Here is a 26,167-nt window from a genome sequence, read left to right as displayed (position 1 = left end):
TCGCACTCTCTGCACACTCAATCTCCTTGCTTTTCATCTTCATCGTCCCTTCCTGAACTTGGGGCCTCCAATTTAATGCTCGCTCTGCGCATTTCAGTCAGGCAGGGGCAGGCTTGAGAAAAGATAACGAGAAAAGTCCCTTGGTTCTTTTTTGGGGCGGGTAATAGGTAGAAAAGATAGATAGAGCTAACGAGAATAGTGGTGGAAACATAATTGTGAGCTATTTCAAATTGCATCTACGGTTGGTTATTCAGCTCTACTTTCTACGAATATGTACTTTGAAGGCAAAACACCCACATTTAATCGTTGGGGAGAAACCCGTCAGAATTGGTGGCATTGGAGTTGGGAAGAAGACGTAACTCACGGAGACAGCAGTTACTGTAGAGACGCTCAAGACGGTGTGCAAACAGGAATTACTGATGGCATTTTTCAGTCTCATAGACTGACATACAGTGACCCTATACATGCATTTCTCGGAGAGTCCTACTAGAGGCAATACAAGTCCATGATCACATGATCAAAAGTAGACTCAAACTGAACGCTTTCTGGGGGACCTTCCTTCTGAGAATGTATACTCAGTGCAGTAGTGTGGTAGATGCGCATCAAGGATCTGTCAAAATCCCAGGACGAGATGCCTACACATGGAACCCAATTATTGCTGCATATGCCAAGCAGGGCTATGCAGAGGAGGCCTTCAACCTGTTTATTCAGTTGGATGAGGAAGGTATGAAGCCAGATGAGGCCACCTTTCTGAGCATCGTTAAGGCATGCTATAGTCAAGGAAAATTCAATTTGGCCAAGCAGATCCACACCTACATAAATAAATTTGGAATGAAGTTGAATCCTATCTTAGGCAACACCCTCATTAGCATGTATATCAAATCTGGGAGCTTAGAGCATGCATGGCAAGTGTTCAATAGTTTGTCTCAAAGGGATGCAGTCGCATGGACTTTGATGATTGCAGGACATTCCAAGCATGGACATGATATCCAGGCCTTTAACCTCTTTCAGCAAATGCAGCAAGCTGGTGTGAAGCCAGATGAGGTCACTCTTGTAACTGTACTCAGTGCATGTGCCAGCGCAAGAAACCTAGAAGAGGGGAGACGCATTCATGGATACATGATTACAGAGGGACTGAAGACAAACATCTATATAGCAAACGCTCTGGCAGATATGTATGCCAGATGCAGAAGATTAGAGGAAGCACATAAGGTGTTTGAAAGAATGCCTCAACGAGATGTGGTCTCATGGAATACCATGATTGTTGGATACGCCAGAAGTGGGCACATTGAGGAGGCATTGAAACTTTTTTGGCAGATGGACTGGGATGGTACAAGACGGAACAAGGTCACTTTTTTGGGCATACTCGATGCATCTGCCAGCCTAGGAAACTTGAAGCTGGGCAAGCAGCTCCATGCTTTTATGATTGCGGCTGCAATCAAGCCAAACACTTTCATCATGAATGCCCTTGTAGACATGTATGCAAAGTGTGGGAGCATAGAGGAAGCACAGCAAGTATTTGAGAAGATACCCAAACCAGATGTGGCAGCATGCAGTTCCATGATCGCTGGTTATGTGAAGCATGGGTATTGCCAGGATGCTTTTGAACTCTTTTGGAAAATGGTAAGGGAAGGTACAAAGCCAAGTGAAATAACCTTTGTCAACATTGTGAAAGCATGTGCCAACCTGGAACAGGGCAAAACTGTCCATGAGTATATACTCCAGACTCGGACTAAATTTAATGTTTTCATGGGAAATGCACTCATAGGCATGTATGCAAATTTTGGGAGCTTAGAGCTTGCATATCAAGTATTTGACAGTATGCTAGTACGAAATGTAGTCTCGTGGACTGCACTTATTGCAGGGCATGCTATGCATGGAAGTACTGATATGGCATTTAACCTGTTTGAAAAGATGGAATTGGAGAGTGTCAAACCAAATGAAATTACTTTTCTGAGCATCCTGAATGCATGTGCGCATATAAGGAGTCTGGCAAAGGGCATGCAGATACATGACCATATCATTAGGTCTAGCAATATGCTGCCTGTATCTATACAAAATGCCCTTATTGATATGTATGCCAAATGTGGGAGATTGAAGTGTGCACATGGTATTTTTAACACGATGCTTAAACGAGATGCAATTTCCTGGACTGCACTTATTGCAGGATATTCGAGTAATGGAAAGGCTGAGCAAGGTTTGGAACTTTTTTTGCAAATGGAATGGGAAGGTGCACATCCAAATGATATCACCTTTGTGACCATCCTTAACACTTGCGCTAGCCTAGCAGCTCTAGATCAGGGCAGGCTTATCCATGGCTTGTTGGCCATCAAGAGTGGGTCTCAGTCCAATGCATTTATTGGGAGTGCACTCATTGACATGTATGCCAAATGTGGGGGCATCAATGATGCACGTCAAGTGTTTGACAATGTTCTTAACCCAGACATTCCCTTGTGGAATGTGATGATTGCAGGATATGCCCTACATGGATGTGCCATGGAGGCCCTTCAACTTGTTGAGGAGATGCAAAGGCAGAATTTGAAGCTGGACCATGTCACCATTATTGCTGTTCTATGTGCATGCAGCCATGCTGGCTTAGTTCATGAAGGGCAGTTTTATTTTGATTCCATGGGTCAAGATCATGCCATCCAACCCAAAATAGAGCACTATGCATGTATGGTTGACATTCTAGCCCGTGCAGGTTGTCTAGAGAAAGCGGATGCCTTTATTAGAGAGATGCCATGTGAACCTTCGGCTGTAGTTTGGGTTGCTTTGCTTGTTGCTTGCAGGACCAATGGCAATGTGGAGCTAGCAAAGAGGTCAGTAGAGCATATTCTTGGCTTGGAACCACAAAATACTCCAAGCCTTAAGCTGCTATCCAACATCTATGCTGCGGCTGGTAAGTGGGATGATAGAGCACAAATACTGCAGATGATGGGGGAAAAGAACCCACACACCAAAGGATGCAGGGCAAGTGACATTTGAATAGACAGCATGGCATTTTCATAGGTGTCAACATTTAAAGAAATCCTGTTTCCAGCTTCATAGAGAAGCTTGTGGTCATCATCACAGTTTATGCAAAGTTTGCCACAAAGATACTTCCGTAACATTCACAGGGGCTTGTCCAGGACTGTGGGGTAATGACTATGCAGACTGGCACCAATTTTCCAATCCTTAGTCTGTGAGTGTTATGTCGCTCTGAACCATGAAAGCAAGCAGAAAAGCGTTGTTTGAGACTGCATGTTGGAAGGGTTTGGTCACTGAAAAGAAACACAAGGGTTGCGGCCTGATGTCACTACAGAGGCTCAATGTTTCCACTACTCTGTGATGCTGCATAGTAGCCTATTCAAGTGCACGTGGATGTAGGTGGAAAGCTCTGTCCTGGAAAGATGAATCCTAGATGTGAAATTTTTCGTGGAAAGGAGCAATGGGAGCTGAGTTCCAAAGAGTAGGGTGCTGCGAATTGATTGGCAAGGACCTGGTCAGGCTAGGAGACTTGCGTGGGATTGTGCATCAGGGAGAAGAGCCAGGGTGTGGCACAATTGGCTGGCCATGCTTTAGGAAGATGCTTTTAGGGTTTTTTGGAAATGCTTTTGGGAGCTTTAATTGCTAAAAGCAGTAGCCTCTACTTTAGTTCTGGATCGCTAAAGGAGAGAGAGAGAGAGAGCTTCTTTGGAAAGCTATGCCTTCCAAAACAGCAGAAGCTTTTTATAAAAAAAAAGCCTATTTTCAACAAAAAAAAAACGAAATTCATTTTTGGAGCTTTTGGATGCTTTTCTGGAACCAAAAGCCCAGGCCAGCAGCTTTTCCAACCCCTACCCTCCCTTGTCCAAAGCCCCGCACAGCCTATCTTCATTGTGATTTAGCAGGAAGGGATTCACGGACAAGTTCTAGAGTGCATAGTCTACTCCATTGCAGCACTACTCTAACTCTCTCGCTTCTTGCGCTGGGCATCCTTCTCTCAGATTTTGCCCCTTTGGCTGAGATTCTCTTTCAATTTGTCATCTCTACCTAGCACAAGCTCTGTAGATGCTTTTTCTTCCCGGCTGAATCCTGTGCTATCCTCCTTCTCTTCTACCATTCCTTGCAGCCATCGCCTTCTAGTGGCGATTTCCATTTCTTCCATAGGGATCTCAAATCTTGAGGATTTTGACGAGTCCAAGTTTTGGGGAAACATCTTTAGTTTCTAAGATTTGAGGTATAGATAGATGCTTTGACTAGAACGCTAGTCAAGGAAGTTTTTAAGTGCACCGATGTCATCTATTCCTTGGACCAAGAATTGTTCCTAGTCTCGAATTGTGTTCATACTTTCCGAGAGCGTTTTTTTTAGTTTGTGGTTCTGGGTTGGCCATTTGTATATACTAATTATGATAGTTTGCGACAGATCCACAAACTGGTGTTGTAGCAATTATAGCCTGTGGGTGAGTGTATTATGGTGGTATGCGACGCCATGATCCATCACATGCTGCGAGTGTCTATATTTATTTATGACTCACGCGCCTACGAACACATGACTATCTGTCCTTTTTTGGAAGATGTTGGAAAGGTCACTTCCCCATTTGTAAGCCCCCATATGAGGAGAGCATGGGGGGGGTGGACCTAGGTCTTGAGGGATGGCGACATGGGCAGCAAGATGGCTGCCATGGGAGCAGAGATCAGAGAGAAAAAGGAAAGTACTTGGACGCATCAAAGTGGCTGAAACACATGGCGTCAAGACCATGGCAGATGGCGATGCATACATGGCATAGATCTGGCCTGGAAGAGACAGATCTGGAGCAGCACAAGATGGCGGGGTATCCCGGGGTACAGGCACTTACATGGCGAGCTATCTAGCGAGGCATGTGGGTTGGCACATGGCCTGCAACATACCCTAAAGATGGCGCAGGTATATGGCGGGACAGATCAGCAAACAGGTCGGCCAACAGTAGAGCTGGTTGGGGCTGGTTGAGCCAGCCAACCAGGCCTTGGTTAGGCTGGTCAAGAGGGCTGGGTCCCTGCCTGGAACAAAGGCTGCAATGGCCTAGTAAAGACCCTTATATAGGGCCCTGGTTGGGCTGGTAGGGGCAGCCAATCAGGTTGGTTTTCAGCCAGACTGAGTCGGCCAAAATAGGGCTGACCAGTCGGCTATTTTGGCCAAGCCTTGGGCCTATAATAGGAGAGGGCCTGGGCCTCATAAATCATCCAACTATCCAGCAAGAGCAGGAGCAGACAGGAGCAGCCAAAAGCCACTCCCTTGGGCCTCACACTGGGGGTGAAGGAGAGTGGAAGGTGTGCTGCAGACTGAGTTCCCTAGAGGCTGGACCTTGGCTGTCTTCTAGGGCAGCGAGGTGTGGTGATCATCAATTCATATCTTCTGGAGCAGCAAACCTGCAGCAGACAGGAGCAGTAGTTAAGGCATTCTTGGACCTACTCTCAGGGGGTGAAGAAGACCTACAAAGAGCTGCAGACTGAGCTAGCAAGGTGCTGCCCACCCAGGCTGATTCATAGGCAGTAAGGTGGAGAAGAACACCCTAGATAGAGAGTCTACATTTGCTCAAGGTGGAGCACGTGGGCTCAGAGATCTAGAAGTGCTTGACATCTAGTAGGAGAACCTTTTGGTATTGTATCCTGTCCTACTTTGTGAACGGACGGAAATATAAAGTGTTGCTTCTATATTTATCTCTGAGCATTGTCTATTTACTGGCTTGCACATCTTTGCACATAAGTTTAAGAAGTTTGTGATTCCACACCCCACACCACACTGTGTGAGCTCCTGGGCAATACTATCAGTCTTCCGCTATGCGTACCCTGTGTTGGGTCATTTCTAACAGAAGATAGGTTACTTACATTGACAATTATGAGATGCTAGCTTAAATCATAATAATGTCTATTTAAATATGGGTTACTGATACGATTGACCGGTCAGATTTGCTTCGAATTAGAACCCTAGACTATCCTTTTCGTGGTTCTAAAGCATATGTTTTGACTTTTTGGGTGTGGGAAGTCAGATTTGATTTCACTTTCAAGTCTCGGAAGTGTTTCACTACCAAGTCTTGGAAGTGTAGATTTGATTTCACTTCTGAGTCTGGGAAGTATAGATTTGATTTCACTTCCAAGTCTGGGAAGTGTAGATTAGAATTACTTCCAAGTTTTGGACGTGCAAATTTGTTGAACTTTCCTAATTTTTTTTATTTTTCCAATGAAAAGACTTCTATTAAGTATGAAAGAAACCCGCCAAGCATAAGCTTGAAAGCGGAAGTACATCATGCAAGCATGAGAGAAAAAACCTCCTCAAAAGGAGCTAGAGAAAAGTCAGGGTGGAGGCTGAAAGTGCCACCTCAGCCCTGCAGTCATCTTTGAGAAGAAGGGGGAATACCTCCATTCTCTAAGGAAAGAAGTCCTCCTAGCAATGACAGCCTAGGAGGAACCCTGCATGGTAGCCCAAATGGTCACCATTAGAGTGTAGTCGTGTCCGTCCAAATCGTGGCCAATGTGTGAGCAGGGTGAACCTGAGATCCCTCCATAGCCTCAGTGTATCTGGCTCTCCAAATGTGCTATGCTAAAATACTAGCCAGTATCTCCCAGGAGGAATCTATGGAGGCATGCACCAATCTGAAAGGTAAGGTGGTTACAACATCTAGAGAGCATGACTCAACAATGTGCCATCGGACTCGAGAAATCCCATGAAGAGTCACGTCTCTCGTAAAACACTCGAGGCCCTGAAAGAGTAAAGCCAAGCAATTGAGCCCCAAGTCATGAAGAATGGAAAGGGTACAAAGGCACTAAAAATCCTGGCAACCCCTTTTCAAACTATCCTTGCCTGCGTGCAATCCCATAAACAATGCTAGATGGATTCCTCTGTCGCCATGCAACAAGGACATTTAGCATCTGCCCCAAACCGTGATCTCCACAGGTTCACTGCAATCCCTCCATGGATAGAAAGCTAAAAGAAAAGAGTGATCTTTCTATTCCAAAGGGGTTTCCAAAGCCTCTTCCAAAAAACCCTCTGTAAATCCTGAGAAATCTGAAAATTCTCAAAATGAATAGCTCTGGAAGGTCTCCATCCTCTACAACTGAGCTGGAATCCCCTTTACTGACCGTGTAATGAAAGAAGGGGAGACTCCTCTCTCCGTGCTCTTCGTCTATCCACTCCCATTCCCTAGGGTCCCATTGCAAAAACTTTTTAGGGACACCTCCATATAGTCACAATCTCCAAGAACCCAGGGCAATAAGAAGCGGGTTAGGATCAAGGTACCACTGTGCATCAGATCCATGCTCCACAAAATCTACGATCCTCACAGGCTGAAATGGAACCTCCATCAAAATATCATCTGTGGATCTGGACAGCCTGCCTCCCGTGTGAACATCAAATACAATGGCATCCTCACCTGCACATTAAAAGGCAATAACCTGTAGAGGGATGCCCACTCTAGAAAAAGCCCCCATCCAAGTGGAGCAAGTAATAGACATATCCTCTGTATCTAACCACTCCACTAGTATGGCTGCATCAATTTGCTGGATCCTTCCTGCACTCCCTCTGAGGTGACTGTCTCTGTTGGCAAGTGGCAGCTTCATGAAAGCCTTCCAAGAACCCGCCGAAGAGGCAGGTCCCCTCTCCCATCTGGACCACTGCATATAATGAGAGGTGCCCTGCCATGTTCATCCAATATACTGTCATTTCACATGACAGGCTGCCTATCAATCTCTTCTGGAGAGGATGGTGGAACTCTCCGAAGAGTACTCCTGAAGCTAATCCAAGCCTTCCGGATAGCAGCCATAAGAGGGGAAGAGGGAACCTGAGATGGGCTGAAGTGAAATTCCATCTAGTGCTGTCCGGCCAATCTCCTCCTGATGAGGGTGTACGAGATTCGTATGAAAAAGTCCTTCCATGGCTCTTGCCCCGACAAGAGATTCCTCACCACCATCTTGCAGAGTAATGCCCTACTCTACAAATTTGGATTAATAATATTTAGGCCCCCTTCCCTAGTGGGGAGAATGCATGTGTCCCAAGCCACCCTGGCAACAGAATCTGATGTGCCGTCAAGTCCACTCCAAAGAAAGTTCCTTATGGTTTTTCATCCATTAACTTCTTTGGTACACTGCCAACCCACATGTACGACATTTGACAACCTCTTAGATCTTCAGCCAAATTGATTAACCACTCAAGCAGCCAGGGTTCCCATTGATGAGGCAATGTCAGTGTCAGGATATCGGACTAAAATGCGACTCGACACCTTTGTAGTTTGATAAATGCAAGCTAGTACATGGTCAATAAATTGAGTATGTTTTATCTAGGTTTACCACTACAAATAGCATATCCTGATGGAGAGGAGGTCTTATCGGAGAGCAATAAAGAAAGGGAGAACACTGAAATTGTGGGTGCTAACTCACCTAGATCAAGGTAAGCTCTTATTATATATGTATGGTACAAAGGGGTATAGACTGGGCCATTGGCCTTTATCCCAACAACCTCCCACTTAAAGGCCAATGCACCTTTAAGGGAGAAGATGGGCATCCTAATGTCATCCGACACCCATCAATACTCTGCAATGTGCAAACCGCTCTGAGGAAAGACTCTTTGTAAGAAGATCTGCAGGGTTCTCATCTGTGTGAACCTTGACAAGCTAGATGCGCTTGTCCTCAATCACCTCTCTGATGAAGTGATACTTCACATCAATATGCTTTGTCTTCGCATGGAAGACAGGATTCCGTGCTAACTGGATGGCACTCTGACTATCACAGTGCAAAACTGGAACCTCTCCTGCAATGCTCAAGTCTCCCACTAGACGAGTAAGCCATATAGCTTTCTTCCATGCCTCAGTGGCTGCAACATACTCTGCCTTAGTGTGGTAGACAAAGCCGTACATGGCTGCAAACGAGAGACCCATGAAACTGCACCTCCAATGAATGAGAAAACATATCTTGTAGTAGACCTCCTGGTGTCTACATTCCCTGCAAAATCAGCATCTGCATATCCAACAACAGATGTGTCCTTCCTCCCAAAGAAAATGCACATGTTCTTTGTACCATTCAAGTATCTCATGATACCTTTCATTGCCTCCCAATGCTTCTTGCCAGGATTTGCCATATACCTGCTAACAGCTCCCACTGCAAAAGCAATATCTGGACGTGTAGCAACCATGGCATACATCAAGCTTTCTACTGCGGACGCATAAGGTATCTTTGCCATTTCAGCCCGCTCCTCATCTGACTTAGGGCTGTCCGCTTGGCTGAGTTTCACATATGGAGGCAACGGAGTACTTATGGACTTCCCCCTCTCCATATTGAACCGCTCGAGTACCTTGCAAATGTACTCTTTTTGTAACAAATGAAGTCCTATCCCGAACAATCATCATGCCAAGTATGTGACTGGCATCACCCAAATCCTTCATTTCAAAGGTCTCATGCAACCTTTTCTTCAAGGCATCCACATCCAAAGTAGATTTCCCAGCAATAAGCATGTCATCAACATATAAAATCAAAATAAGAAGGCTGCCTTCTTTGTGTAGAGACAATGATCTGTCTCACTCCGTGTGTACCCTTGGGATCGCATAAATGCATCAAACTTATGGTACCACTCCCTAGGAGCCTGCTTCAGCCCATAAAGACTTTTTTGAAGCTTGCATACCATCCGTTCTTTGCCCTGCACAACAAATCCCTCTGGCTGCTGCATATAGATGTTCTCATGAAGATCTCCATGTAGAAAAGCTGTTTTTACATCCATTTGGACAAGCTCCATGTCCTCTCTAGCAACCAATGCAAGCACTATACGAAGGGTAGTCATCTTCACCACTGGGAAAAAGATCTCATCAAAGTCAATACCCTTCTCCTGCTTAAAACCCTTGGCTACCAACCTTGCCTTATACTTGGGCAATGCATCTGCTGGAGACATCTTCAGCTTGTAAACCCATTTGCATGGCAATGCATGCTTTCCTTTAGGCAAATAAACCAAATCCCAAGTAGCATTCTTCATTAAAGAATCCATCTCTGACTGCATAGCCTTCTCTCACTTATGCTTGTCATTCCTAGACATAGCATCCTCAAAGCATGAAGGCTCACCACAATCTATCAACATGACATAATCTAGAGATGGAGCATATCTCTGTGGAGGTTCTGAGACTCTAGTGGAACGTCTCAACACTTGCTCACCATGAGCATCTTGCTGTCCCAACTAATTTTCTTGCATAACCTAAGGTTGTCCACCTAGATGTGGCTCTCCCACCTCACGATCTATGGACTGTCCATGCCCTGCATCATGTGGAACAGGTTGTGCATGCCTCTCATATGGTGGTTGTCCATCCTCTTGAAACACCACTCTGCGTATCTCAACAGTCTTTTCTGGCTTCTTGTGCATCTTGTCCTCATTAAAGATAATATCATGGCTGCGTACTATCTTCCTGGCCTCTGGATCCCACAATCGGTATCCCATCTCGCTTGAATCACCATATCCAAGAAAAATGCACTTCCTTGACTTTGGATCAAGCTTGCTGTGTTTTTCCTTAGGGATATGAACATAAGCTTCACAGCCAAATACATGAAGATGCCCATAAGATGGTGGCTTGCCTAACCAAACCTCTTCTGGCACTTTCCCATCTAGTGTCCTGCTAGGTGATCTATTGATAAGATGTACTATTGTCTTAATAGACTCAGCCCAAAAGCCATGAGGTAGACCGGCATTAGAAAGCATGCTTATATTTCTTTCTTGAATAGTTCTATTCATCTTCTCAGCAACCCCATTCTGAGAAGGATTCTCATGAGTAGTCAACTCCCGCTTGATGCCACATAGCTCACAAAAATTCTTAAATTCATGAGAGGTATACTCTCCTCCATTATCAGTGCGCAAGCATTTGAGCTTCTTGCCCGACTGATTTTCAGCAAATGCTAAGAACTTTTGAAATGCATCAAAGACATCACTCTTCTTCCGGAGAGGATAGACCCACACTTTCCATATAGCATCATCAATGAAAGTAGCAAAGTAAGAAGCACCATCCAATGAGATAGTAGGCATAGGTCCACACACATCATTGTGAACCAACTCCAATGGTTCAAGCCTCTTCTTGCCCAAAGATTTTTTATGTGAAGACCGTGTTTGCTTCTCATACATGCAATGCTCACACATGCTAAAATCTGAAAAGTTAAACACGGGAACATACTGCAAATTAGAAAGTATCTTCATTCCTGTCATGCTCATGTGTCCCAACCGATGATGCCACAAAGAGACGGATGTCTGCTCGGTCACATTGATTATATTATCTCTTATGCCTGACACATGCATTGAGTACAATGTTCCATGCTTGGAACCTCTAGCAATCACAAGTGACTCTTTCCTAATTTCAAAAAACACATGATAGCCATCATCATCAAGCTGTCCCGTACTTATCAAGCTCTTTTACAGATTTGGAACATGCCTAACATTCTTGAGTACAAATGTAGAACCATTAGGAAGAGAGAAGTGGATATCTCCCACTCCAACATCACATGGATAATCATTTCCAAGTCTCACGGTTCCTTTCCTTCCTGCATCATAAATGGTAAACCACTCCCTATGTGGAGTGACATGGAAAGATGCTCCTGAGTCTAGTATTCAATTCTGTGACAATGCATCATCACTGGTCACAAGAAAAGCATGCTCAAACATAGAGGCATAAAGAATGTCACCCTCATCACTATTGTTACTTATGGCATTTACTTTCTCTATATTGACCGTGGATTTCTCTTCCTTCTTAGGCTGCACATTAGCTTTGCCTTTGCCTTTATCATTCTTCCATTTGTAGCAATCCTTTTTGAAATGGCCTTTCTTCCCACAATAAAAGCATTCCAAATCATTTTTTGCATGGGATTTTTCTCTAGATTTGCTTCTAGACTTGCTTGTATTTCTATCATGGTATTTCCCCCTAGAATATGACCTCCCTCTCACATTGAGAGCACTCGAACTTTTAGTTCCAGCATTGTTTATTCTATTTACCTCCTCAGTGAGAAGGCTACTCTCAACATCACTGCTTGTCAAGTCTCCTGCACGAGCTGAATTGCTTATAGCAGTCCTAAAAGTGTCCCAACTTTCAGTAGGGTGACCAATAAGAACATCGCCTTAACTGAGTCATCAAAGGCAATTTTCTGAGCTGAAAGTTGCCTGAAAATTGTGTTAAACTCATTTAAATAGCTAGACATGAAAGTCCCTTCTTCCATGTGAAGATCTATGAGTTTCTTTAGCCAATACACTTGACAAGTGGCACTCTGCTTCTCTTAAAGATCATGCAACTTTGTCCACACACCATAGGCACCACCTGCAGTATCTTTCACATTGAAATACACCGATTTTGAAAGTGTGAGCATGATCGTGGAGCGTGCAAGCTCATCCAATTCCTTCCACTCTTCATCATCTTCCCAATCCTCTGGCTTTATGCCTTTGTGTTTTATAGGCTTTACTTGCTTCTTCTACACCAGAACATTGTAGATTTGCTCCTTCCAATAGGAGAAGTTTGTGCCATCCAACTTCTCAATGTTAAACAATGCATTCTCTAATGCCGAAGCCATCACAATGGATTAGAAAACAATCAGGATACACTGCACCAATGTACCAAACTCAAGCTCAAAAAATATCAACTGCAATGACAACAGCCACACTATCACTATCACAAATACATGTTCTGCTATAAGTGACCTCAAGGCATCCCAAATCTAGCAAATAGCTTTTGCACGATAGCTCCGATGCAAAAAGTGTAAACAGAAGAAATGTAGCTTGTAGAAAGCTCTACAACTTCTCAGTTTACAGCAAGTCCAAAATTCTTACAGATTTTCTTATATCTGATGTTGGAAACCACCACCTGCAAACTTTTACTGCTGTAATAACAGTCTGCAACAGTTTTGGCCTGTCTTGAACTGTCAATATCTTCCCAACCGTAACTCGGTTGCCTTTGCTGTAAACACCAAAGTTGTAGACAACAAATAGATCTACAAACTTTTGGTTTACTGCAGGTCCAAATTCATTATGGATTTTTTGATATTCACTGCTGAATGCAGCCCCCTGCTCACTTTTTCTAGCTGCTGTCATAAACTATCAAAATTGTAAATCATGGGCATACCGGGCATCATAACTTTTTCTCTAAATCTCGAATTGAAGCGCTTTCAAAAACAAGATTGTAGATTGTCCAAAAAACTAAAACTTCTTAGTTCAACTCGGAAGACAATTCCTCATGGATTCTCTGATATTCACTTCTGAAAACAGCCACCTGCTCACTTTTTACTGCTGTCACAAGACTGCAAACTGCCAATCACCAACTTTTCCTGAAGCATTTGAGGCATAAACTCCAATAAAATAGCCCAACAATTCTGAAAATTGTTGTCCAAAAAATTCCCTTAGTGGGAAGAGTATTGCACTCACAAAAAATAATCCTTTCCTGGGATACAAGACAGCTTTAGAAAAACACTGCTCTCACTTATGCTCACTTTCTCAGCTAAATAAAGGCTCAAAATGCATCAATTGTAAGCAATCACTTTCAGCCAACCTTTGGCTTGATATGCATCAACTTGAAGGCATAAACCCAACTGAAATCTGAATGTACCAGCTGCCTTTGATCAACTGGAGTCCGCCACAAGCAAAATACGTTTTTTCTTTCGGGCCCCAAAAAAGCAACTTCCAGTGGCTGGAATTGCAGAGCATCAGGTCGTTTTTTACCGTAGATGGATAATATTCCTTCTCCCCCACTCAAACAAGGCAATAGATTGCTGGAACAGTCGAGGCAACCTGATATATATGGCTGAAACAGTAAAAACGAGCTAGTATATGTCAAAATACAGCTCCCAGGGATAGCCCACGGGCAGTAGGAGACTCCACGCAACAAGTTCGGGCTCTTGGCACAGCAACACCGCAATGCTACAGTCTCCTTGTTGGCTTCGCTTAACCAAGCTCTGATACCAGTTGATGGAGAGGAGGTCTTATTGAAGAGCAACAAAGAAAGGGAGAACACCGAAATTGTGGGTGCTAACTCACCCAGATCAAGGTAAGCTCTTATTATATATGTATGGTACAAAGGGGTATAGACTGGGCCATTGGCCTTTACCCCAACATATCCAAAGAGAGCAAGGTTCACAAGTAGAGGAGGATTTACCAGAGGAAGATGGAGAGGAAGGTTCACAGGGATTCACAGGTAGAGGAGGATTCACCAGGGGAAGATGGAGAGGGTCTTCATCAGCACTCAACCAGCCTCAAAAAATTAATTGGTACTCAACATCAAACTAGAAGCTGTGTCAATCTAGAAAACTGGCTTAGGTAATCTATTTTTTGAGAGGAGGAAAGCAACAATCTGTGAAAGTGTTACTCTCAGAGTGTATTGGTATCTTTCCTTATGGGAGGGAATATCTCAGTAAAATACAAATGTATTCGCTTGTTCATAAACCTTGGTTAACGTTTAAAGGTGAAGAGGAAGAGTTGGAAAAAAACAGGTTGATGTATCAGGATGTATGCTCCCCATAGGGTGAGAGACTATTGCTAGTGGCAGTCCTGAACAGTGGAGAAAGCTTCTGTATGCTTTCTTTTTCTGCTTGGAGCAGATAGGTGGTTAATTGGGCACTAGTGACAGCTATGGGAACTGTGTGGCCAAGTGTGGTTACTATTAACAGTCCCGGACTTCCCGGATTAGGGATGGAGACCTATTGCCAGGATTGGTGAGAGTGGTGAACAGCAGAGGCTATGCAGGGTATGTGGATGCCTAATTGGCCTAATGGGATGTGAAATGCCCCAGATGCAAGAAAGAATGTATCCTTTGTGTAGCTTGGAATTCAGGGCCTCTCTCTTAGTTAAAGAAATACCGAAACATAGTGGAGACAAAGTCAATCTGTGTCTTTGTCTTGGTGCAGGGGCACTCTAGCTCCCATTCTGTGTTTAAGTTATTTGCTGAATATTTTGATGTGAAAGCATTGGCTGGTTAGTTGTCTAATACCGCCCTCTTGTTGGCCTTGAGGCCGGTTTCAACTAATGTACACTCTTGCATTAATTACAAGGATGACTAGCCACTTTATCTTCACTCCAAATATTGGGAAATGCTAACATTCCTTTGGAAGGGGAATGGGGCCTTGCATTGACAGTTCAAAGGGTCATACTAATGGCTTTCCAGAATATGCAAAGTAAATATATTCACATTACAAATGCTTTGAAAGCTCTCCGGAGAAAATCTAGACCAAATAGAGGTATATGTTTTGACACTGATCTGCTTATTTCTACTAACGATTGGTTGTTGAAAAATGTGCATGTACATTGTATGGTTGGAGAACCTGACATTCAAACAAGCATACATATGGGACTGACCTTTTTGCTAGCTTGATGCAACCTTCACTTCTTCTGGTTTTAATTTATTAGAAAACGGAAGATCTAGAAGCAATTACAAATTTTTTGTTTTAGCTTATGAATGGGGTACCAAAGCTTCCTTTCTGAATATGATTATTACTGTTACAAACTCAACTAGTGCTTTACACCACTGGAAGATTAGTATGCTAGATTGTGAAGCTGCGCATACATTTTTGCAAACTCTAATTGGCTGAGTATCATTTCCAACAAAAGTCATTTGGTCACAGGTAATGCCTATAATATACATCTATAACAGAACATTGATGTATTAATTGAGATAACCCTCCTTATGAGGAGGGTTTGGTTGGCAGTCTAGTAGGAAGATCATCTCAAAACTTTTGAAGAACGGATTCAAAGGAACAAGGGTGGATGTCTCTCCAGAATATGACTATGGCTTGCTAAAAACTCTTCCTACTTATAAGTATATTACTTTTTGTTGTGGGCAATAGACCCTGCCATAGGAGGGACTGTTGATCCTCCATGCCTATGATAAGGTGGCCTGTTGTGGGAGGATAGGCGAGACTGCTGATCCTCCATGCCTAATGGTAAGGTGGGCCTGTTGTCGAAGGACAGGCGCGACAACCCCCCCCCCCTTCCGTTCCCTTCCCTTCCCTTCCCTCCCCTTCCCTTTCCCAAAACGCACATTAGCTGACTTACACTTTTTGAGTTTCCCCAAGATTCTTGTCTTTTGATTTTATTGCTTGCAAAGATGTTAAGCATGCCTAGAATGTCAATCTCTATGGCATATTGTTACGGCATCTTGCAAGGGTTCCCAAGCTTCTTTTACAACCTCCTTTGTTTGCAAGTATGGAATCACATTTTCCTTTATTAACAAATTAAGCATAGTAAGTACCTTTTCCAAATCCATATTAGAGCTTCTTGTTTTATTGTAATATATGAATTCTCTCGTTTAACACACAAAATCTTTCGATTTGCCTTCAATGACAAGGATCGTGGTGGTAGCGTGGCATCGTAATGGTATCTCTAGCTTAGATGGAACTAAGCCTACTAACCTAGTAGTGACACATTCCTCTAGAAAGGGTAAGTGTGACTAGATTATGCTTCTATATTGTCCTTGAATCATGATTTATACTGAATCACTTTCATTGATGAATTTTATACATGAATCACTGATTTAGACATGGACCAAATTAAAGCTCTTGTAATCAAATTGACAAGATCCTCTAGTGTCACAATGGAGGATGATTTAAATCAGATAAATTGAATGAATTTTGTATACACTATGGATTGAAGAGATAGTTTAATATGGATCTAAAAGTTAGTTCGCTTGCAAATGGACTCCTAACAAAAATGTAGTTTCTGTGTGTGTGTGTGTGAAGACTCAACAAAACCCCATTTCATAGTGAAATGAAAACGATTTTGAAAAAGGACTGAAAGAGAAAACTATTGTGAAACATTATAAAACAAACCAAGAGGTGCACAAAATTGAAAAATGTTTGCTAAACGCATGACTGTACAAATGAGTTTTGCTTTGATAAAAGCCGTAGCCAGCATCACTTTTATTGAAAGCAAAGTTTGCATACTTGCCACCATCCAACAAGAAAAATGATAACAAACATATTTTAACTTAGTTGGGAAGACATGTGTCATAAACACCCCTCCCTTGTTATTGGGATCACAATAAAAATAGTTGCTCACGCTCCAGATTTATAACGCCAACTTTTGATACTATGTTTTAAGTGTAAAATTAATTGGAATGAGCTGAAGGAAAAGTGACTAAATGGTTATGTAAGGAGGAAAAAATTAATGTATTAGGTATGAGAACATAAAAGGAGAAGGAGGAGGTGAGAACTTAAGGATTAGAGCAATAAATGTAATCTTTAAGACTTAGAGCATAAAGAAAGGAGAATTTATAAGAAAGAGGAGCTTAAGGAATTTCAAAGGAATTTAAAGAAAGAAATTTAAAGAGAGAATTTTAAAGAAGGAAAGAAGAAAGATATTTAAAGAAAGAAGTTAGATTAAAAATTAAAGAGGAAAAGGAGAAAGGTGTTAAATGTTAACAAAGGAAAGATTAAAAGATGGGGGATTTTAAAAGAAATAAATAGAGAAGGGGAAAATTAAAAAGAAATATATAAAAAAAGGTGAATAAGGTGCAGTAACGAAGAAAATCAAAATGATAATAAGGTGAAAGGGTAAGGTAAAAAACATTACAGAGAGGGGAAATTGATAAGTAGAAATGAAAGAAAAATAAGGAAATAAAGCAAGGCATTTAACAAATGTAAAAATAAAGGGAGTGAAAATTTAGAGAGAGAAGGGGGAGGAGAAATGGAAGAAAAAGGGGGGGGGGAGGTAAAATATAAAGGAAATTATATGGGGATGAAAAGAAAAAGGGGGGGGGGGCAAACATAATGAAACAATAAATAAAACTAAAAAAGGAACCTGTGAGCCCAAAGTTTGGTGAAGACAGGCAAGGACACATGGGACACGATTGAGATGTACTAAATCAGAGAGACCAAGGGGGGGAAGACGCAACCACTGAGATAGTTAAAGAGGCACAGCTAGCGGAGAGTTTCATAGTAGGCACCAAACAATATAGTGTCATAGGTGGCAGAGAGTGTTGTACCAAGTAGAGTTTCATACAATGAAGGTCCCGTTTAGTGAAGGCAGTGATGATAAATAGGGTGGAGTGGGTTAAATAGTAAGAGGTTATGGCGGTCGGGGAAATGACTCGAATTGATGGTCGGGGGGGGGAAGGAGAAAACGAGTAAGTGAAAATGGGGAGGAGAAGGAGCATAGCAATCGAGGGTCGGGGAGTGAGCAATCGACGGGACAGGGTCAGAGGGTTAGTGAGCAGTGGACGGGACAGAGCTGCAAGGAAGCAAGGATGTAGACATTGTATGGGAGTAAAAGGAGGAGAGTTAGTTGGCTAATAAGGCGACGGGGAAGGTAAGGAGAAAGAGACGTATAAAGGGGGTATAAATAGCTAGTTTGGGCTTTAGTTGGGAGAGGAAAAGTTGCTTGGTAGGCGGAGATGAGTGAGGATAGTCCGGGAAGAGAGAGAGACGAGTGCGTGTGCAAGGAGCTAGTCGCGTTAGGGGTGGAAGTAGGTTAGGGTTAAAAATAAGTTAGGTTACAAAGTTGTTAGGGAAAGTAGTCTAGGGGACAATTTAGAGTAATAAGAGAAAAAATAGTTATATAAAATTAAAGAAAAAACGAGGGGGGGGGGATTTAGGGAGTATGAGTGAAAAAAATTAGGGGGTAATTAATGAAGGGTTAAAAATAAATTAAGGCAAAGTAAAAATTTATGTAGAAATATTTTTTGTGAAATATTAGTAAGAAGTAAAAAATAAATAACGAAACCGAAAAGATAATAAAAAGAAAAAATTAGAAGTGAGTTTCAAAAATTAAAAAAAATCAAGGGAAGGAGACCACGAAGGGAGGAGATAAGGAGTAAAAAGTTGAAGATAAAATAGTAAGCAAGAGGTAAGAAATAACGAAATTTTTTTTTAAAAAATAGTATGAAAAAATTAAGTAGGAAAATAAAAAATAAGGATTTAGAAGATAAGAAATAAGCAAACAATAAAGGGAATGGAAAAAACCAAGAAAAGAATAAAAGAGCAAAAGAATAAGAGATTAATAAAGGAAATTAAGAAAAGAGTGAAAATTTAGGGAAAAAAGGGAAAATTTAAGGAAAAGATTGGAAATAGGGAGAAATTAAGAAAAATAGGAAGAAAGGAGAATAGTTAAGGGAAGTAGGGAAATTAAAAAAGGGGAGGGGGGGGAAGGGAAATAGAGAGAAAAAAGGAGGAAGGGGTAGAAAGTGTGTGTGTGTGTGTGAGAGAGAGAGAGAGAGAAAGAATTGCAAATTTTGCAAAATATATGCTTGATAAAAAGAGAAAACCATCCATATTGGGGTAAATCATGTGCAACCTTAGCCCTTTTTTATGAGCAAATGTTTGAGAAAAATGTAGTTTCAGCGAGAGAGAACATAATTCTTGCAAATTTTGCTAGATATGTACTAGATAGAAAGAAATTATGCCATCCATATTAGAGCTTCTTGTTTATTGTAATATCAGAATTGATTGTATGATTATTTGACGAATACATCATCTAACCAATGTTGCCCATGCTTTACACAGATATGGATGCATGCCCTTTTATCAAGTATATATCTTGCAAATTTAGCAATGACAAAAGTTCAAATCTAATTATTTAGAACAATACATCGAAATAAGGCTTCACAAGTTTAAACCTTACTGAATCATTTGAAAGTGTTTGGAGCTCTTACTTATGCTTATGTTCCAAATGAAATCAGGAAAAATCTTGATGTCGAATCAATTATGTGTTTATAGGATACAATCAAGAATCCAAGGAATGTATAAATAATGATCTAGTTCAAAGAACATTAGTTGATTTCACAGATGTTATCATTGTTGAAGCAAGCTTCTTATTTTGATCATACAACAACTATTTTGGTGACAAAATCATCTTCTACACCTCCCATAAGGCAAATATCATGGTGATAATTTTTGAAAGTGATTAGCCCACTATGAATACAAAAGAAAAGCAAAGTATAAACTGCCAGAATTTGTTGATATTGCAACAAGTTTAATTATCACAGAACTGCTTAAAGTTTAATAGCATAAGTCAAAATATTTTATTGTGAAAGAAAGGAATTCAGAAAATGGACTTACAAAAGTACTTTTGTACTTTTGTGTTTATAGCCAAGTTGATGGAAATTAAAGAACCCATATCTTCATCTTTGAGAGAAAAATCAATGTTATATACTAACAACATGTCATGCACGCGATGAGTATAGTGTTGTCGTGAAAAATCAAACAAATCTCTAGAGGTGAAGTAACCTATTTGTTCCAAATGGATTATCATAGTTAAGCTTTATCAAGATGGAATTAACTCTTGAGAAAAACAAAGCAAGGCTAGTTGCCAACAAGTGATATTGCTAAGAATACAAAGTAGATTATGAAGGAACCTTTGAACTAGTGCAAAGATGAAAATATCCAAAAAAGTAATTGATTTAGCTTCTCAATTTAAGTCACCATTCATTATATGGAATCTGGATGTGAAAAAAATGTCATTTTAAATTGTTATCTAAATGAAAAACTCTACATACAACAAGAAGGATATGTTGTCAAATGTTAGAGAAGAAAGTTTAAAATAGATTGAAAGAAACACCACATGCATTGACTGTAAGGATACATAACCTTCATATGGGTTTTTAGCAATCAAGTTATAATCATTCACTTTAAGAATGCAATACAAGACACGATTAGTGTTGTGCTACATGTTGAGGATTAATAGTTGCAAATTCAAATGACAAATTCATTTTTGAAGTCAAGCAGCAATTCAAATGCAAGTTTGATATGAAGGACATGGTAGATTTATTATTGTCTTGAGAGAGAAGCATGAAGAAATAAAACAACATTATGTTGACAAAAAGAAGGATATGTTGTCAAAGGTTAGAGAACAAAGTTTAAAATAGATTGAAAGAAAGGTTAGAGAAGAAAGTTTAAAATAGATTGAAAGAAACACCACATGCATTGAATGTAAGGATAACCTTCATATGGGTTTTTAGCAATCAAATTCTAATCATTCACTTTAAGAATGCAACATAGGACACGAACACTGTTGTGCTACATGTTGAGGTTAATAGTTGCAAATTCAAATGACAATTTCATTTTTGAAGTCAAGCAGCAATTCAAATGCAAGTTTGATGTGAAGGACATGGTAGATTTATTATTGTCTTGGGAGAGAAGCATGAAGAAATAAAATAGCATTATGTTGACTAGAGACAGGAGACCCAAAACTCCTTAAAATGGTTTTTGGATGCATGTCTCCAAACCCTTGCCAATGCTCATGAAATCAAATATTAAGCTATCAACTTATGATGTATCACCAGAAGGGGCCCTTAACAATACAAATAGCTCATTCGTAGCTTGATGTACTTGATAATTGTTTAGTTAGTGTTCTTAGATTATTAATGGAGAATCCCAAAAGAGCACTCAAATATCTTAAAGGCACATGGGACTATGGAGCCCTCTTCCTATCATCTCTGGCCATATGGGAGTCTCATCACTAGTTGAAGCTTAGCATCACCCTTAGCATCAATCAGTAGTCAAGGTCAAAAATCCTTTAGTGGTTTCTAGACCCCTTCTAAAGCAAAACAACAGCTCAACTGATAAAATCCAAGAGATTGTGTCGAGGTGGAAGGGTTCCAAAAGCTTGGCAATCCAAAAAGCATAAACCTAGGTGGCTTTCATGCTCCCTTGATCCCTTCATATCTAGTAAACTCACAAGTATGAACCAATCCTCCAACTTTTCGGAGTCGTATGGGAGCCTGATCACTAGTTCTAGCTCCTCTATCAAGATCAGCCTTAGAATCTCACATGTGGTAGCATCTCGAAATGGGGCTTCTCCCCCACATATGAAAAATTGAAAAATCATCTATGGCTATATATATATGTTGACTGTCTTGGTAGTTTGGATGGCCAAAGGTGCATAAAAGGATTTCTATTTAGTCATGGATTAGTAGCTTTGTCTTCCCAAAGCAAGAGACAACCAATAGTTATTTTATCATCAACATAGAAAGTATCAAAACAAATGTTTCATCTAAAACAATATAATTCATGAGAATACTTTTAGAGATTGAAATACAACCATCCTACAACACTTTAATCGAAGAAAGTGACCAGCATCCGCCGACTAGCCAAGCCTAGTGTTTTATGCCAAAACAAAGCATATCAAGGTGCACTACCATTTGACCAAAGAAAGGGTTCTTAGAGGTGAGATAGGTCTCGCTCATATTGCAACACAATAATAAGTTATAGAAATCATCACAAGCCACTTTCCCTCAAAACATTCCACTATTTTTTGCATCACTTGTTATTTTCCAGAATCAACTACACAAACTAAAGAGGGGGAAGCGATGATTAAATTATCCTTTATGAATATACTTTGGTTGCATCTCTACTACATTATATGCTTATACTTTGATTTCCTGATTTATTATCTCATCTATCTATACTTTGAAATTTTTACCGTGCACACTCTATTTATCTACTACATGTTTTAAGAATAGAGGTTTGACATAGTTAAATTTGCACTAGCCATATAGGACTCTAAAGGTGCCTTGGATATTAATTAAGTTGTGCTCTCTCTCTCTCTCTCTCTCTCTCTCTCTCTCTCTCTCTTCTTTCACCCATCTTTTCACTAATCTTCTCATTTTCTTCAGTTCCCCACCATTCACAACACAAGTTTAGAAAATAAGACATACACATCAAAGACCTCTCTCCTTCGTGTGAAGCTTTGCATGGTTCTACGACCTTACCCTTAAGAAATTGGTTCAATTAAGCTACGAATTATTTGGCCTTCCATTCCATGCAATATACTCAAATGTTCATCACTTCATTTTTTAGAGATGATTGATGCAGCTCCATAACCTTGCTCTTTCTTGCCTTATTTAAACATCCTCCTCTCCAGTTCCTCACCACTATCAACCTCTACATTGCAAATGATTCAACCTTGTTGCCTTTCCATCCAGAATTTCTCTCTTATGTAGCTAGCAACACACAACTTGTCCACCCTCTATTATGCCTCTCTGTATGATCCACTAGTACTACCGTTGGACTACCTCATCACTTACAGGATTTCTCACTTTGGCATAACTTCATTGTATCTATCGGCATGGATTCTCAGATTGCTGCTCTTTTTCTTTACCGCTCTCTCATTGATCTCTTACATTTGTTATCTTGCTCACTCTATCAAACTTTTCTCTCCCTCCTGATCACCTCCATTTTCTCATCCCCCATTCACCTCCTTCCTCTCACTCCTCCCTACTCCATTATTTTCTTCTCACTCACTCTCTCACTAGAAAACTTAGATACGCTACATACCTTCACAGTGCACAAGCCATACCTCCATTCTTTGACTCCTCCCTACTCATCTCCTATCTTCTCACACATTCTTCCGTTTAATTACCTTGCAAATGCAATACTTTACATCTCACTTACATTATAGCTCATTATGTTGATTCAACATGAAGAAGGACTACCTTGCACGAAGGATTTTTTTATGTAAAATGTCTATATTTTGTTGAAGCAAAGTGTATATGGTATCTACTTTGCAAACTCATTTTTTCTCCTACTTAATATACTTTACATTTTCACTAGATGTCAATTAAGCTTTTTTAAGCATATAGTTTTAGGTGTTTTTCTTGTTGTAGGCACTTGGATGTCCCCCTTCAAGAAAAAGTTTATCAAAGTTGGTTTTTACTAAAATATAATTTCATACTTTTTATAGAAACTCATTTTCAAAGTGGTTTTTTTTGTCTTGAAATATAACTTTTCTCATTAATTATTTCATTTAACTATGCACACATTCATGTTCCAGTGCAACTTTGATCAATTGCACATAGTACACTTAAGCCACCAAAGCCCTATCCTTTTTAACTCTCTCTTATGAAACTTTCTACCCTTATGTTTTTTTTTACAAAAACGTTGTGGGACTTTGCACTTCAACCAAAATCCTTGAACAACCCACTTCCTCCACCGCCTCTTCTACTTCATAGCCTTTCCCTCAATGATTGGATAAAGCTCATTGAGGTCTCTAAAACTAAGGATGATTGTGATTTATCTAGACTCAAAAGAGCTGCCTCTGATCTTGCAACCATCAAACATAATGACAATCACTCCCACAATGAGTTTCTTTATCTCATTTATAGGCCTTGCCAACAACATCCTTGTTCTCAATGTTGCCTTTTCTTTCCCAATATAACTGGCCTTGTCCCCTCCAATGATAACATCCATACTTTCATCAAATTAGAACTCCTCACTCTTAAGGCACATTGAAATGAAGTCCAACTCTATGGGTTATGGGTTACAAAATTTGGTACTTGGATTATCACGTATATAAGTGTTCTGCATATAAATTTTTTAAATTGGTATCTAGAAGGTTTAGGAAGGTGAAGGGAAGTGAGAAATCAACAGAAGGGTCATGAATGAGTGGTCCCTCCCTTTCCCTCAACATCCTTTGCCTATTAAGCGTTGCCACATCACCCACCACATCGACGGAGCGCCTATCCAAATTCCTATGCCAGGATGTCCCCTACCAAAAAAATTTACTCCTCATTCAAAAAATAGGAATCCCTTCCCTCCCAAATATTCCTCCAAAGTCCAAAAAATGGCCTCCACTCCCTCTCATTCCATCAATCCTTCACCTCTTCCTAGATTAAAGACTCCAAGCTAGAGGTCCCAGCCACTTTAACATCGAAAGATAAAGTTCCTCAAGGTGACACGCTTTCAAATCTTGGCATCAATTGGGACAAACACCAAGTCCCTTGGTACCTAATTTTGTAGATACTTTGCTTAAAATCATTGGAGGTACCTACTATTTAGCTTCTTTATAATGCTTATTTTATTTCCGATCTCCTAATAAACATAATCACATCAGAATTTCTCATCTTCTTTTTGTTAATACAATACTCAATTAAATTTTCCCTAAAACTTTCTTTAGCGACGATAAGCTTCTCTCACACTTTGTTATTAGTTCACATATTATCCAAACTTTGACTCCTTTATCTTTGGATGGAGTTATACTTTTCCCCTAAGAACCCAAACACACCTTTCTAACTACCAAAATGTCCACCTCCTATTCATGCAATTCACTCCACAGATTCAAAGGTTTTCTTTGATGATGAAGCTAATGTCTTGTCTCTAACCCTACTTCTTCCATCACAAATTCCTTTGCTCACAAAGGTCTCAATCATAGCCCAATCACCCCCTTAAACCGTTTCTTGCACTCAAATCTCTTTCATGACGTATGTTGTTGTCTCAACTTTGACTCCCACGCTTTCATTGACTAGATTTCTCATAGATTTTGCAATTCTTGTCACAAACACTTTCCAAACATTAAAACACTAAAAATCCCCGCTTGAGGATAGTTGTCTCCTTGATGAAATCAATTGGCTCTCCAAACATGTATACATCACTAGCCTAGATAAAGCTTCTCAAAATCCTATCATTGCTTGCAAATTTATAGTCTCGAGTCTAGCTTTAAATAGATTCATTCCCAAGAATTCACTGCCATTCCCACCTTTCCTTCCGTACTCTATCCTCCATCACTCACTCCCTAGACGACCTTGACAAAGCAAATAAACACAACTCCCTCATTCCTTTAACACTCTCCCTTTCCCATGTGCACTTACAAAGCACATAGACAACTTCTCGGCTCACCAATGCACATAATTGTGTCTTTTCATTCGTCACTAACCTCATATCGTTTGGACTCGATTAATTTAAATCTATGATAACCATTGATGGCCACAAAGCTCCATGTCGCCTACAAAAGATTATTTAATCTCAACAACAATATGCTATGGGGTATCAAGTCCAATCTTGACTTTCTTGTCAACATTCCTTCTAAAATCCATTGTTTATACTCTGCAAACTACTATGAGGCTATTCCTCACCCATGGGGATAATAGTCATATATAAAAATGGCCTCCACATTTGGTTTCAAAAGTTTTTTCTTAAGAACCATGCTTCAACCTCAGACAGAATGATAGGGTCAAGAAAATATTTTCCTTTGATGTCTTACTTAGCATTCATGTACTTCTTGACTTTTTTGTTGTACAAGTCAGTTCTCAATGTTGAACTCGATGAAAAGGAATTCACATGGGGTACTCTTGCTCCCCTCTCTGGTGTCACCTTTAAATAAAAGCCTTTGATTTCAAATTTATTTAAAAACTTGCCCATCTTGGCAAGAATGACATTCTTCCTCTTTTTCTCCTTACTTTTTGGCGTGTTGATGACATTCTCTTCATAAATAATCCTTTCATTATCAACTTCCTTGACCCATCTTGACCCCTTA

General features: G+C 40.5%; 1 protein-coding gene across 1 annotated transcript; it reads left to right on the top strand.

The window, feature by feature from the left end:
- Nucleotides 1–567: 567 nt before the first annotated feature.
- Nucleotides 568–14,907, top strand: LOC147899397 (pentatricopeptide repeat-containing protein At4g18520, chloroplastic-like). The gene is made up of 6 exons (XM_087377717.1): nt 568–2,230; nt 2,474–2,612; nt 2,790–2,899; nt 14,394–14,437; nt 14,619–14,675; nt 14,836–14,907. Exons 1-6 carry the CDS (start codon nt 568–570, stop codon nt 14,905–14,907), a joined length of 2,085 nt encoding a protein of 694 aa, XP_087233843.1.
- The last annotated feature ends 11,260 nt before the right edge of the window (nt 14,908–26,167 follow it).

Source organism: Dipteris shenzhenensis, chromosome 8 (assembly GCF_047967505.1).
Source record: "Dipteris shenzhenensis isolate YYH24624 ecotype China chromosome 8, Dip_SZ_1.0, whole genome shotgun sequence".
Taxonomy (NCBI): domain Eukaryota; kingdom Viridiplantae; phylum Streptophyta; class Polypodiopsida; order Gleicheniales; family Dipteridaceae; genus Dipteris; species Dipteris shenzhenensis.
This window is presented reverse-complemented; position numbering and strand designations above follow the sequence as displayed.

What these genes read in the sequence shown, in the direction of transcription:
- LOC147899397 (XM_087377717.1), top strand. Translation starts at nt 568, where the DNA reads ATGTATACTCAGTGCAGTAGTGTGGTAGATGCGCATCAAGGATCTGTC. An exon ending in CAACATCTATGCTGCGGCTG is followed by an intron (nt 2,900 to 14,393) that starts GTAAGTGGGATG and finishes TAACGTTTAAAG; the next exon opens with GTGAAGAGGAAGAGTTGGAA. An exon ending in AACAGCAGAGGCTATGCAGG is followed by an intron (nt 14,676 to 14,835) that starts GTATGTGGATGC and finishes GTCTTGGTGCAG; the next exon opens with GGGCACTCTAGCTCCCATTC.